The 16,251-nt window shown below is 36.1% G+C and overlaps 1 protein-coding gene across 1 annotated transcript in view; it reads right to left on the bottom strand.

Annotated features, from left to right (window-relative positions):
- Positions 1–10,274, bottom strand: part of LOC148941628 (uncharacterized) — a 135,092-nt gene extending 124,818 nt beyond the window's left edge. Inside the window, exons 1-2 of the mRNA XM_089104351.1 lie at positions 10,153–10,274; positions 8,116–8,282 (exon numbers count right to left, since the gene is read on the bottom strand). Coding sequence (XP_088960477.1) covers positions 8,116–8,282; positions 10,153–10,274 — 289 coding nt within the window. The remainder of the gene's footprint in view (positions 1–8,115; positions 8,283–10,152) is intronic.
- Between the last annotated feature and the right edge of the window lie 5,977 nt (positions 10,275–16,251).

The following is a 16,251-nucleotide window of genomic DNA, read 5'->3' as shown; positions in this document are numbered from 1 at the left end:
AAAATTGTTTGTGATAAAGAGAAAAAGAAAAAAAGTTATGAAATTTCCGTATTGTGTATCCAAGAGTTGACTTCAAGAAAGAAATTGTTACTTACTGAGAATGTTTTCATAATTTCTTGAATTAAATTTAAACATCATGTAGCTAAGTCAAAATTGTTTGTGATAAAGAGAAAAAAAAGTTACTTACTTGCGATTTTTTCATAATTTCTTGAATGAAGTATCTGTACTGTATATCCAAGAGGTGAAATCAAAAAAAAGAGTTTGTTACTTACTTACAAATATTTTCATAATTCCTTGAATGAAATTTACGTATTGTGTATCCAAGAGTTGACTTCAAGAAAGAAATTTGTTACTTACTGAGAATTTCTTCATAATTTCTTGAATTAAATTTCTACGTCGTATATCTAAGTCGTGAAAACAATTAAGAGTTTGTTACTTACTTAGAATTTTGTCATAATTTCTTGAACGAAATTTCTTTTCGTTGATCCAGCAGGTGAATTCAAGAAAGAATTTGCTACTTACTTACAATTTTTTCATAATTTCTTCAATGAAATTTCTGTATTGTGTATCCAAGAGGTGACTTCAAGAAATAGTTTGTTACTTATTTAAAAATGTTTCATAGTTTCTTAAATGAAGTTTCTGCATTGTATATCCAAGATGTGACTTCAGGAAAGAGTTTGTTACTTGCTTACAATTTTTTCATAATTTCTTAAATGAAATTTCCGTATTGTGTATCCAAGAGTTGACTTCAAGGAAGAAATTGTTACTTACTGAGAATTTCTTCATAATTTCTTGAATTAAATTTCTACATCGTGTATCTAAGTCCTGAAAACAATTAAGAGTTTGTTACTTACTTAGAATTTTGTCATAATTTCTTGAACGAAATTATAAAGAGAAAAAAAAAGTTACTTACTCGCAATTTTTCATAATTTATGGAATTAAGTATCTGTAATGTATATCCAGGAGGTGAAATAAAAAAAAAGAGCTTATTAATTACTTACAAATATTTTCATAATTTTTTGAATAAAATTTCCGTATTGTGTATCCAAGAATTGACTTCAAGAAAGAAATTGTTACTTACTGAGAATTTCTTCATAATTTCTTGAATTAAATTTCTACATCGTATATCTAAGTCGTGAAAACAATTAAGAGTTTGTTACTTACCTAGAATTTTGTCATAATTTCTTGAACGAAACTTCTCTTTGTTTATCCAGCAGGTGAATTCAAGCAAGAATTTGCTACTTACTTACAATTTTTTCATAATTTCTTTAATGAAATTTCTGTACTGTGTATCCAATAGGTGACATCAAGAAAGAATTTGTTACTTACTTATAATTTTTTCATAGTTTCTTAAAGAAAGTTTCTTTATTGTGTATTCAAGAGGTGGCTTCAGGAAAGTTTGTTACTTTATTACAATTTTTTCATAATTTCTTTAATGAAATTTCTGTATTGCGTATCCAAAAGTTGACTTCGAGAAAGAAATTGTTACTTACTGAGAATTTCTTCATAATTTCTTGAATTAAATTTCTACATCGTGTATCTAAGTCATGAAATTCTCGAATGAAATTTCCATATTTTGTATCCAAGAGTTGACTTCAAGAAAGAAATTTTTACTTACTGAGAATTTTCTCATAATTAATTTCTTGAATTAAATTTCTATATCGTGTAGCTAAGTGAAAATTGTTTGTGATAAAGAGAAAAAAAAAGTTACTTACTTGCGATTTTTTCATAATTTCTTGAATGAAGTATGTACTGTATATCCAAGAGGTGAAATCAAAAAAGAGTTTGTTACTTACTTACAAATATTTTCATAATTTATTGAATGAAATTTACGTATTGTGTATCCAAGAGTTGACTTCAAGAAAGAAATTGTTACTTACTGAGAATTTCTTCATAATTTCTTGAATTAAATTTTCTACATCGTATGTTTAAGTCGTGAAAACAATTAAGAGTTTGTATCCAAGAGGTGACTTCAAGAAAGAATTTGTTACTTACTTACTTACAATTTTTTCATAGTTTCTTAAATGAAGTATCTGCATTGTGTATCCAAGAGGTGACTTCAGGAAAGAGTTTGTTACTTGCTTACAATAGAACTATTCTAAAGAATAAAGACGGGTTAAGCTTATAGATATTTATTGCTTAAACGTATTGACACACACCCCAAACAGACGCACAAAGCCCAAAGAAACCCACACAGCCCAAAGAGACACAAACAGCCCAAAGAGACAAACACAGACCAAAAAGACTCTACTTACTTACAATTTTTTCATAATTTCTTTAATAAAATTTCTGTATTGTGTATCCAAGAGGTGACTTCAAGAAAGAATTTGTTATTTATTTACTTACAATTTTTTCATATTTTCTTAATTGAAGTTTCTGTATTGTGTATACAAGAGGTGACTTAATGAAAGAGTTTGATACTTGCTTACAATATAACTATTATAAACAATAAATACGGGGTAAGCTTAAAGATATTTATTGCTTAAACGTATTGACACACAACCCAAAGAGACGCACAAAGCCCAAAGAAACACACACAGTCCAAAGAGACACAAACAGCCCAAAGAGACAAACACAGACCAAAAAGACTCAAACAGCCCAAAGAGACACACAAACAGACCAAAAAGACTCAAACAGCCCAAAGAGACACACAGCCTCAAGAGACACACACAGCCTCAAGAGACACAAACAGCTCAAAGAGACACAGACAGCCCAAAGAGAAACACAACCCAAAGAGACAAAACACAGACCTAAAAGACTCAAACAGCCCAAAAAGACACATACAGACCAAAAAGACTCACACACCCCAAAAAAGCTCAAAGAGACACACATGGCTCCTAAGAGACACAAACTGACAAAAGAAACACACAAAGAGCAAAGTGACTCAAACATCCCATCGAGACACACATATCCCAAAGACACACAAACAGCCCAAAGAGACACACACGGGCTAAAGAGACACACACAGCCCGAAGAGACACACAAAGCCCAAAGAGACACATACAGACCAAAAAGTTTCGAACACCTCAAAGAGACACATATAGCCCAAAGAGACACGCATGACTCCTAAGAGACACAAACATTCAAAAGAAACAAACACAGACGAAAATGACTCAAACAGCCCAAAGAGACACACATAGGCCAAAGAAACACACACACCCCTAAGAGACACAAACAGTCAAAAGAAACAAACACAGACCAAAAAAGACTCAAACAGCCCAAAGAGACACAAACAGATCAAAAAGACTCAAACAGTCCAACGAGACACACATCCCAAAGAGACTCATAAAGCCCAAAGAAACACACATAGCAAACAGACAAACCAATCGACAACAGACACACACACACCCATAATAGACTCAAACAGACCACATAGACACACAAACAGAACAAAAATACACAAACACCCCAAAGAGACACACATCCCAAAGAGACACACACAGCCTCAAGAGATACAAACAGCTCCAAGAGACACAGACAGCCCAACAAGACTCAGGCACCCCAAAAAGACACACAGTCCAACGAGACACACACAGCCTAAAGAGACACACACATCACAAAGAGACATCCCACAGCCCAAAGAGACACATACAGTTCAAAGAGACGTACACGGCCCAAAGAGACGCACACATCCAACAGAGAGACACAAAGCCCAAAACGACACAAACAGCCAAAAGAGACACACACAGACAAAAAAGATTCAAGGTGCCAAAATAAACATACAGCCTAAAGAGACACACACAGCCAAAAGAGACACACACAAACAGACCCCAAAGATACAAAACACGCTCATAGAGACATATACATACCAAAAAGATTCAAACGCCCCAAAGAGACACACATTTCCCAAAGAGACACACATGGCCTCTAAGAGACACAAACAGCCAAAAGAAACACACACAGACCAAAATGACTCAAACATCCAAAGAGACACACAAAGCTCAAATAGATACACGTGGCAAAAATAGATTCACAAATTAAATCGAGACAAAAACAGCCCAACCCGACACACAACGCCAAAAATCCAAAATCGACACAATCAGCCAAGAGAGGCACACACAGACCACAAAGATTCAAACTGCCCACAGAGACACATAGCCTAAAGAGACACACACAGCCCAAAGAGACGCACACAGGCTAAAGAGACATACACAAAGTCCGAAGAGACACACAAAGCCCAAAGAGACACACACACACAGCCCAAAGAGACAAAAAACGCCCATACAGACACATACCTACCAAAAAGATTCAAACACCCCAAAGAGACACACATTGCCCAAAGAGACACACATGGCCTCTAAGAGACACAAAAAGCCAAAAGAAAGACACACAGACCAAAATGACTCGAACATCCCAAGAGACACACACAGCTCAAAGAGTTGCACGCGGCCCAAAGAGACGCACAAATCCAACAGAGACACAAAAAGCCAAAAACGACACAAAAAGCCAAAAAGCACAAAACGACACAAACAGCCAAAAGAGTCACACACAGACAATACAGATTCAAACTGCCCAAAGAGACACATAGCCTAAAGAGACACACACTGCCCAAAGAGACGCACACAGGCTAAAGAGACATACACAATGTCCTACGACAAACAAAAAGCCAAAAGAGACACACACACACAGCCAAACGAGAAAAAAAACGCCCATACAGACACATACATACCAAAAAGATTCAAACACCCCAAAGAGACACACATTGCCCAAAGAGACACACATGGCCTCTAAGAGACACAAACAGTCAAAAGAAACACACACAGACCAAAATGACTCAAACATCCCAAGAGACACATACAGCTAAAAGAGATGCACGCGGCCCAAAGAGACAAAAAACGCCCATACAGACACATACAGACCAAAAGATTCAAACGCCCCAAAGAGACACACATATCCAAATTATACACACACGACCCTAAGAGACACAAACATCAAAAAGAAAGACACACAAACCAAAATGACTCAAACAGCACAAAGAGACACACATAGCCCAAAGAAACACAAACATCCCAAAGAGACAGAAGCACAAAGATACAAAAACCGCCCAAAAAAGACACAAACAGTCCAAAGATACACAAACAGATCAAAAAGACTCAAACAGTCCAACGAGACACACAGCCCAAAGAGACGCACAAAGCCCAAAGAAACACACACAGCCCACAGAGACACACACAGCCCAAAGACACAAAAACACACCAAATATACTCAAACAGTCCACAGAGACACACACACCGACCAAAAAAGACTCAAACAGAACAAAGACACTCACAGCCCACAGATACCCGAACAGCCTCAACAGACACAAACATCTCAAAGAGACACAGACAGGCCCCCCAAGCAAACATTTCTGAGTGTAGTCTACTATTCATTAATTAGCAGCCTCGTACATTTTGTTTAAATACTTATTTTTTCATTTTCCAGATTCAAGATTTTTATTTAGCACAAATGAATAGACAAGCTGAAGCATTAAAAACCAGCCAACATAGAGCTACGATCGCAATGAATGGTACTTGTTATACCTCCAAAATTGACTCCCCCTCCCCCTCTCCTACCCTTCCCTGTCCTGCAGAAATGGGGGAACGAAGGGAACGGTACATCCTATTTTAAATTGGCAATACTTTTAAAACGTTACATGTGTATTATAAAGATCACATCGGAGAGGTAAAGCTAGGTCAAATAGGATATTACCTGAGTTAACAACCCCTTCGGGGTTACCTTAACTGTTAATCAGTTTAATCCTTTTTTTTTCTCCACCGTCATACAATCCAATCACTAATTAAAATCATTCACACTCCTATTATTCAAAATATTAATTAATATCGTTCATTTTCTACGTAAATTAAGTTATAGACAATACTGGTTTAGAAAAACTGGAATAAAATAATTGATTATATTGGCAGCTAAACAAGACGCGCCGGTCATGTATACCGTGAATTAGAAATCCAGTAAATTGTGTCAGAAAAACCTGAACCAAACCAGATTATACCCACCTAACCAGATTGTACCTACCAAACCAGATCCATAGGTACATGCACTGGAATGGTGCCATGGAATAGATTATACCCACCAAACCAGATCCATAGGTACATGCACTGGAAAGGTACCATGGAATGTAAATAGTTGACCCAGAAACTTGTCTGCGGAACGTAAAGTGGGACAAATAACACAGGATGGAACATAAAGGCCGCAAAATGGAACCCCTTACTCTACTAATTTACACTGGGATGGGATTTTCTAGAGGATCTTTCCTTAGAGGGGGGAGGTATACGGAAGAAATTCTCCATAGGGGAGTTTTCCGTGGAGTAAATTCTCCAGGGAGAATTTTCAGCAGGGACAACTTTTTACTAGGGAGGGGGGAGGAAATTTGGAAAAATTTTCCACAGAGGTGGGATTTCCGATATGATTTGAAAAACAATTAGAAATAAAAGTCTTTTGCAGACAGAAATGTGCTAAAAAAAACATTCAGATGGGATCGTCCGCAGGAAATTTTCCGGGGGGATTTTCAGCGAAAATGGAATTGTCTGGGGAGAATTTTCCTGACGGGGGTATTATACACGGGAGGAACTCTCCATGGCGGGATTTTCCGTGGGGCAGGGAATTTTCCGTGGAGGGGGAGTCAGATATCTTGGCAATACTTAAAAAACGATCGGAAATTAAATAAAACAAGTTTTTCAACTGCAAGTGAAGAGCAACATAAAAATTTAAAACGAACAAAAATTGTTACACATATGAGGGAGGTTCCCCTCTCATCAATATTTCACTTTTTACGCTGCACTTTGGCTTTTTGTCCTGATTCTTTGAGTACACTTGACTAAAATACTTTACTAAAGTTCTAAAATACTTTAGCGTGAAGAGCGAGGTATTGAGAGGGCAACCCCCTTATATGCGTAATAATTTCTGTTCGTTTTAAGTATTGATGCTGGCCCTTAATTTTAGTTTTAAAAAGTGTTTTTTATTTATTTAATATCGTAAAGAGTGACTGTTGAGGAAGAAGAGTCCCCCTCATATACGAAGAAATAACTGTTCATTTAAGTTTGAATGTTGCACCTTACTTTCAGAAGATTTTTTTTTAATTAATGCAGGCCAGGCACAACGCAGTTGACTTCACTCTCAATTGATATTAGTGATCATCTTCCAGCCAGGCATTTGCACTTTGGCAGGAATTAGCGGTAAATCGGAAGTGGATCCAAGCTGTATGTGTGGTGGAAAGTATTTTCGGCTAGACCTTGACTAGAACAAATTCAAACTATCCTGGCCGTCAAACAAGCTGTAAATCCGACTATTTTTCTTGCAAATCAATAAATTCTTAAAATAAGATTTTTCAATAAAATGAGTTAATCACAATGTAGGCACAAGATTAACGATGTAGATTTGATGAGTTAAGTATAACAAATACTATAAATTTTTAACCATTATGTTGATATTAGCGATGGTTAGTCGCGATTTTCTCGTATAAATATTTGAATCAGCTGCTCACCCCTGCTTTTGAAAATCTTTTTACTTTTAATAGAGACCGTCATGATCATAATACAAGAAAAGCTGATAACTCATGAGTTTAGGAGCACCACTCGGGCATCTTTTGTGATTCGCCATTATGGTCCCCATGTTTGGAATATATTGCCCGAGTGTGTGAAAAATGCGCCTAGTCTTCCGGCTTTCAAGTCACGGGCAAAGAAGTTTCTTTTATCTCGTGAGTGAATTTGGTGTTAAGCCCACTCCAGGTTGTCATTCTGTTTAAGGTATTTCCCCGATTTACTTTTTTTTCTATCTACTTCTTGTCTTTTCCTCTTTCTCTCTTTTTTCCTTTATTCCTTCATCAGATAAGTTTCTTGTGTGTTAAGTAGCAAGGTATGAATGTTGTTTTAATTAGATGAGAGTGATAACCTCGCTTGCCCTTTCAAGCTTATTGCCTTTCTTGGCAGGCGAAAGGCGAATAGTGTTTGTTTTCCTTTTTAATAAATGTATATCTCATCTCATATCTCATAGTGGGTCTAAAATTAATAGTTTTTACATTTTTAAGCTCACAAAATTACTAGAGATAGCCTTTAAAACAAGAATCAAACTGCTTAGAAAAGCTTTTTAGTCTTGAGTCCTAGTAAAAACAAACAAATATACCTTTATGGATATCAGAAGATATCAACTTTCTCGAAAGAAAGCGTGACTGCTTAGGGGCTGATTTAGAAGGTCTTTCTGCATTTGACGCTGACTCATTAACTTTCTTGAGTATTCCTTCACTTATCTTGATTCCAGAATCTTCCATGAATTTCATCATTATTATGCGTCTGCAAAATCAAGTAATAGGCTAAGACTCTCTACAATTGAAAGCACGTGATTTGTTCTTAAGGTTTTAAAAAGAAATGTATTGTGCATTATTTTGGATATTTCAGGCTCAATTTCTAAGTCTCTGACTCAAAGGAATTTGTACTCCATGGAACGTATTGTATAATTACAGAAAGAAAAATATGAATATGCGCTTTGGTCAACAGAAGTACTTCTGAGCTGTTACATGGCAAAATGTAACAAAATCACATTTGCTCTATTTGCTCACATGCTCACATTATGCTCACACTATATGCTCACATTTGCTCACATGTGCTCTATTTGACGCTCCTGTTGACAATCATTGCAGCAAATATGGCAACTGTATCTAAAAGACTTAACGTGGCACTTTGTGGTAAAGCAGTAGCCAGGCTCAATATAATATGCTGGGCTATCCGCATAATGACTAGGGCCAGAAACTGACCCAAAAACATAAAAAAATAACACACACAGGTAAGCAATACAATGTAATTCCAAAGCAACAAATTAATATGTTCTATTTGTTTAGTAATATCTTTTCCACGAAATGTAAATTCAACAACAAATAAATAAAAAATATACGATATAGACGTCCTTATACTGCTATTATTGCTATTACTGCTAAAATGTTTTAGGCTTGTTGCATTAGTCTCTTTTCCTTTTATTATCTCTAATATGTTGAATATAGTTGTTCTTCGTTACCACCTTGAACAGAAGGTGAAGAGGACTAAAAAGAATTAAGAAAATAGGGACTCCATGGAACAAATTAAAGCTTTTCGTCTCAGATCAGGCTGGGGCTTGGAAAAGCCTGTGTTGGGCTCGTGCGGCCAGGTGCTCCCGAAAACTTTATATAAACTTTATGTGACCTATTGCTATGATGAGCTCTCAGTAGTAGTGGTAGTAGCAGGATCATAAATACAAAAAACATGGATAATATTACTCATGAGTCTTAAACCACCATTCGGGCATTTTTTATAATTCATCTCCTACTCCTTATTTTGGAGCATACTCTTGTAATTCGCTCCATGTAAAACCCTTCTGGTCTTTCTGCTTTTAAGTCTAGATCATGGAAATGCCTAATTTTAGACTAAAATGCTTATGTTCTTGCTCAACTCCTACGAAACCCATTAACGTTTCTAACGTTTCACTGTATTTTTCTTAAGGATAAAATCGGTTTAAATTCTACTTTAGCTACTTTTGACTATATTGGAAAGGGGTTAGGTTAGGAGATTGAAGCTTTCGAGAATGGGCCTATAGGCTAAAGTATTTCCCGGGAAGGTGTTTTGAAGTACATACCTCCACACCTTCTCCCTCTAGAGGGCCCTGGCCTTTGGTCACCTTTAAAAATCTGTGTGTTGTAAAAGTGAAACCTTGCAAAATAGATCTTCTGCTTAAATGAAGTACAACAAAATTGTTTTCAGCTTCAAAACTCAATCCCAATTTATAAGCTTTTAAAGATATGGAAATACATTTCCTAAATTAAAAAAAAAACATTGATATGGTTAAAAATACTACTCAAACAACAGGAATTGCATTTTTAGAACTGAAGCCAGAGAAAAAGAAACTGGTAATTGAAAATTAAGGTAAAATTTTGTTTTGTTAAAATGTCAATAGGTATAGACCTAGACCAGTCGTGTAGGAAAATTTCAGGACCCTCTAAAGGGGGAAGGAGTGAAGGTAGGTACTTCAAAATATATTCCCGGGACGTACTTTAGCCTGTAGACCCATCCCTGAAAGTTTCATTCCGCTAACCTAACCCTTTCCAAGATAGAGTAGCTAAAGTAGGATTTTATCCAAAATCGATTTAAATCCTCTTGAGATCTATAAGACAGTTGCCAGAATGTAATTACTCACTTTTGTAATCTTGATTCAGCCAATTTCGGTACCCTGCATTCAATGCTATACTTTGAGCGAGTGCAGCATTTACATAAAAAACTATCAGCTGAGTAACCAACTTCAAATCCTTCCCTTTTCATTTTCACAGTAAAACTGATTCAATACAACAGGAAAGACTTTAAGGGAGAAATTTGTTTTATCAATTGTCCCTTAGGATTCGTATCGAAGGTCTTTAGAGAAGATATCACGCAAGTTTCTGGGACTACAAAGATCCACAGAGAAGAGCTTCCGAGCAATCACAGATAGGTACCACATTGAGGAATTCAAACTTAAAAGACACTTATTTATTTTCTGCAATCTGATTTGGATGGGATAATTCAAAAGGTGGAATGTGACGTTTATGGCCAACACAATATTTTGCCACCACCCAGATAAACCTTCATGTTCAATGAATATGTTAGATTTGTTTTCCAGCATACTATTTGGTTCTAAAGACCCGTAAAATTTTGTGGTATTTATGAAATGTGTTTTTTATTTTTTTGGTCACAGAAAAATCAATTTATAAATAGTTGAAAAAATAAATTCTCTTTTTTAAATTGGCGAAAAATGTTTAAATTGGGTTAATCGGAAAATCTAAATTAGTGTTCTTTTTTTTGTAAGAATGAGAGTCCTTTAAGAAATAGCAATACATTCCACCGGGGGCCAATTTACGATAACATAGAGGGAGGTATTTTTTCAAGTATTTTTTAAATCTATGGGTGTTGTTTTTGTTTGATTTTGTTGTTTTATTATTTTCCCAAGCCAATTTTATTTTATTTTTCTTCAATGGGGCCAGTTGTCGTCCCTGGTTCTACAGATTAATGCAATAAGATAAGAAACAAAGAGAAAACGATGGATTATCTCTGTTAGAAATGTGAGCTTTAATTTCATGGTTTTATTGTTGTGCCGTATTATCCTATCAAATTATTTTCATACACAATATTTCACATGATTTTGGTCCTTGTTGTTTCCAAGGACTGATTTACAAATCAAAATTTTAGCCAACAAAAAGAACGTAAAAATCTGATTGTTTCTTTTGTATGAATTTAAATAAAAATAAATATTTTCAACTGAAAGTAAGGAGCAACATTAAAACTTAAAAAACATTAACAACAAAACTTAACTTAGCAAAACAAAACTTAGCAACATTAAAACTTTTAGCCTCGCTCTTCATGCTGAAGCTTTTTAGTTCTTTTAAAAATGCTTCTTATTGTTCTAATTAAACGACCCTTATGTTTCAGGGGTTGTTCTTAAAGAATTGGGACAGAAATTCATACTTTAGCGTAAAGAGCGAAGTAGTCAAACTTTAGCGTAAAGCTCGAAGTAAATTCATCTCCCAACCAAAAAATGTTTGCATAGTTCCCAATAAGAAATACTATAGCCTACGTAACAATGGGCAAATTTCATAACTTAAAGACCATTCCACAGGGATTGTGGGGGTCATATTATCTCCAAAGACATAGATATTGGACATTTCAACTGTGTTGAATAATTTGGCTATCTCAAAGTTTTGATCGAACAATTTTGGCTAAAAAAGGGTCGTGGAAGGGGGCTAGATGGTCGCTTCAAAAGGGCACTAGATACTTTAATTTTCGTTCGAATGTGACCTCTCCATATATTCTAGGATCAGTAGTTCGATACGATCACCCTTGGAGGCGGGGGGGATAAACAACAAAAAACAAAAAAAACACTCATCCGTGATCTTTCTTTTGGCAAAAAAAAAAAATGCAGAATTCTACATTTTTAACGATAGGAGCTTGAAACATCTACAGTGGGGTTCTCTAACACGTTGAATATGATGTTGTGATTTTCATGAAGATGCCTTGATTATGGGGAGTGTATCTTACATTTTTCAAAAATCAGGCAAATTTTCTCAGGCTCGTAGCCTTTGACGAGTAAAACTAAACTTAAGGAATCATATATTTTTGTGATCAGCATAATAAGCTGATTTTTTAATATATCTATTGATATCAAAATTCTGTTTTTAGAGTTTCGGTTACTATTGAGCTGCGCTGCTCCTTATTTACAGTTAGTTACCACGAACTGTTTGATTTTAAGCGAGTTGAAAGAGAAAAAGCCACACTAAACAAATCTGTTTCTCTGTCGAACAAAGACAGATATTGTACAAGCTTATGGAGCAAGTTTAATTTCCAGTCAATAACAATGGCACAAACGTTACATACAGCTTCTATTTCAGAATGTTGCTAATATGAAAAGTGCACACTTCCTCATCCGGGCCTCATCCCGGATGACCAAGGCCTCATCCGGTAGGGGGGCTGTAATGGGTTTTGCCCCCCCCCCCCGATATGTTTTTCCGACTCATAAAAACGTAACAAAAGTGAATTGAATTTTTTATGCGTTCTTTAAAGTTTTTTTTTGTGAGCCCCCCTCCAAACAAAATTCCTTTTGTAACCCTCCTCCCTCCTCTTCCCCCGGAAAAAAAATCCTGGATACAGACCTGGTTAGGACAAAAATTTGTTAAAATAGTATAAATATTCTGCACAAAAAAGGGATAAAAGAAAAATATCATAACTACAACATTACGTCTATATCCAAAAGACTAGTGACTAAAGCCAATGGTCCATATCTTGGCCTCCTAGAATAGAAGAGCTCACCTATTGATGGGTTTGCGTCACCTGCTAATCTTCTGATTTTTATAAATCTCTGGTGCCTTGCACTGTAAATGGTATATCAACTTGAAAAGAAGCTAGTCAGCAAGTAAGAATCTTTGCACCGCAAAAACCAAGCAAGACCGTACCCCGTACCGAAAATTTGAATACAATTAATCCTATATAGCTCTGAAACCTCTCGTAAAAGAGCCGTCTCCGAAAAAGCCATGTGGTTGGCACGCTGGGTTGGAAATCCTTTGTCCGGGGGGCATTACAAATTAATCTCAAACCACATATGAAAATGGGTTCGGTTCCTTACGTAGCCGGCTATTTGATTTGGGACAGGGGTTAGTGGCATGACTCTGTATGCTCAACCAGAGCCGACTCAGGTCTAAAAAAATGGGTAGAAGGAGAAATTTGGAGAAGGTAGGTATGAAGGGTGTGTTAAAGCACGAGATCACTGACCCCCAGCTTTCCATTGCGCTTCCTGGCTGAAGGTCCACGAGAGTGAGATCAGCACTGCAGCTTTGATCCTTAAGGGTCTAGTGCAGTCACACTTACACTTACTTACTTTTTACTCTGAAACCCCTCGAAGAATGAAAACACATATTAAATGAAAACTTCACTATATCTGGAAAAAAGGTCTAGTCTTTTCAGCCAAAAATATACTCTCTTAGAGCATTCAGACTGAAGGGGTTAAGGTAGGCGCGTCTTAACTGTTGTAGGACTGGCTAAAGAAGAGGATCTAATGCAGCAAAGAAAACCTCCAAAGATCAAAGATCTTTGAACGAACCAATGAATGGCCAAAATATGATGGAATGTAAAATATTATATACCATCCAATGCCCGTGAGTTAATACACAACTTCAGACAACAACCGAAATACAACCTTTTGCTCAAGAATGGTTCTAGGCTTTTACCCCCGGCGAATACCCCTCGGAAAACACCCCCCGCGAAAATTACCCTCTGGAAAATGCCCCCCTGGAAAATACCCCCCGTGGAAAATATCCCCGGAAAATACCCCCCCACCCCACAGAAAATACCCCCCGCGGACAATACCCTCCGGAAAATACCCCCCCCCCGGAAAACACCCCCGTGGAAAATACCCCCCCCCCCGGAAAATACCCACCCCCGTGGAAAATACCCCCCTGTAAATACCCCCCCCCCGAAAAACAACCACCGTGGAAAACAAGGCTTTCCAAATTTGAGAACTTTATCTGAGTGTTACTTTTTTATTAGTTCAATTGGGGGACAGAGTTTGGATGCTTGTGTATTATGCGCCACTCACTCAAGTTTACGCTGTATAAAATTCGAGAACACCACCGTTTTTTGTTAGTTGCTTCGTTACTTTAGAAATAAATTTACGGTATAGATTTGCACATTAGGGGGGGGGGGTAAGCATAGCGGGTCTGCATGCAAAATGCGTTTGGAACAATTATTCTGCGTATTAGATAGATAGACATATAAATGTAGACGAATAGTAATATTTTCTTTTTCATTTATATGAAGTACTTCAATGTATTTAAAAAAATATATATTTAGCCTAATGTATTTATCAATAAGAAAATCTTATTGTAGCGGTTTTGATGGCTTCAGTTAGATAGAAGATCAAAAGTCTCACAGAATTTCCAGAATTCCATCAAAATAATAATACTCCTTTTCATCCAACCAAAATTCTTTAGTAATAATATTAACAAGGACTTCACCAAAATTACTATTCATCGCCAATTCTTTAAGTATATTCGAATTTTATCCAAAATTGAAATTGCAAATTTAAACGTTGAACGGTACTAATCAACGTACAATTGTTGACTTATAGATCTTAAAAGCAATTAACCAGGGATTTAAGGGACCGGTCCCTCAAATTATATTTTGGTTAGGCCTGGGTATGATTTGGAAAACAATCAGAAAAAAGAGTTTTTCAACTGAAAGCAAGGAACAGATTTGAAACCTATTTGAACAGATTATTCTTTGTACGAACGAGGCTGTCTCCTCCTTAGCTCCTTACTATTTACTGTGAAGTTTTGCTTTTTTCCACATTTTTGTAGAAAATTTGCAATTGGAAAAAAAAAATTTAAAAGCACAAAAAACTTTTTTTTAATGAGCAAGGTGTCGAAAAGGGGGCAGTCCCCCTTATATAAAGAGCAATATATATTTGTTTTAAGTTTTAAACTTTCTCCTAACTTTAGTTGGGAAACCGTTTTATTTCTTTAATAACACTTCAGGAAACTATGCAGCCTGGCTCAATAATAACCAAAAATATAAAACACGGAATTTTGATACCAATGGAAACAACAAAAGAATTGACTTATAATGCTGATTCTAAACATATTAGTTTCATTAAATTTAGTTTTACCCATCAAAAGGTGCGATCCTGAGAGAATTAGTCGGAATTTCGGAAAAAGGGGAATGACCCCCTTGAAGTCATATAATTTTAATAGAAATAACACCATCAGATTAAAGGTATCAAAGAACCCTACTGAAGATGTTTAAAGGTCATATCTGCAAAAATATAGGATTTTGTTATGTTTACGAAAAGATAAAACACGAATGTGTGTTTATTTATTGTTTTTTTCCATAGCTGATCGTATCGACCAAATAGGCATACAACGTCAGGATAGAGCATATTCTAGTGGAAATGAAAAATTCTTGTGCCCTTTTTAAGTGAACAACAAAATTGGAGGGCAACTAGGCCCCTCCCACGTCACTTTTTCCCAAAATCGTCCGATCAAAATTTAGATATAGCTTTTTTCTTCAGCATAGTTCAAAGGCCCGATAACTATGTCTTTGGAGATAAAATGACCACCTACAGCGCCTGGGAAAGGTTTCTAAGTTAGAATAAAAGTTCAAAATAGGGACAAAGTCCTTTTTAATAGACAGTGTATAGAAATTCACAAAAAATTCCAGACATTTCGGTGACATATACAGTGACCGTCATCAGTAGTAAAACTAAACTAAAACAATTTAAAATAAAAGTTTACATACGAAATCAAATAAAGCTACATATTGTTTAATTCTCTAACTCTTTTCAAAGCAATGGCGGAAGCTAGCCTCCTTGACCTTCTTGGATTCGGTTCATTAGCGTTCAATGATATAACATTTGGACAAAGGTCAACTACATTGGGTGAATTGAACTTCACTCTGTCAAATTTTAATAAATTATCAAACAGTTCGTAGTAACGAACTGTAAGTAAGGAGCGACCCGGCTAACCGAAAATCTAAAAAACGGACCATCAAAAGTTACGCGCCTGAGAAAATTTGGCTGATTTTAGAAAAAAGGGGGAATGAACCCTAAAAGTTACAAAACCTTAATGAAAATCACACCATCATATTCAGCGTATCAGAGAACCCTACTATAGAGGTTTCAAGCGCCTATCTAAGAAAATGTGGAATTTTGCATTTTTTGCCAGAAGAAAGGTCACGGATGCGTGTTTATTTATTTTTTTTCCCAGGGGTAATCGTATCGACC

The sequence above is a fragment of the Artemia sp. Qi Xiang Cuo genome, chromosome 18, assembly GCF_049724085.1.
Source record: "Artemia sp. Qi Xiang Cuo chromosome 18, ASM4972408v1, whole genome shotgun sequence".
In the NCBI taxonomy this organism is placed as follows: domain Eukaryota; kingdom Metazoa; phylum Arthropoda; class Branchiopoda; order Anostraca; family Artemiidae; genus Artemia; species Artemia sp. Qi Xiang Cuo.
This window is presented reverse-complemented; position numbering and strand designations above follow the sequence as displayed.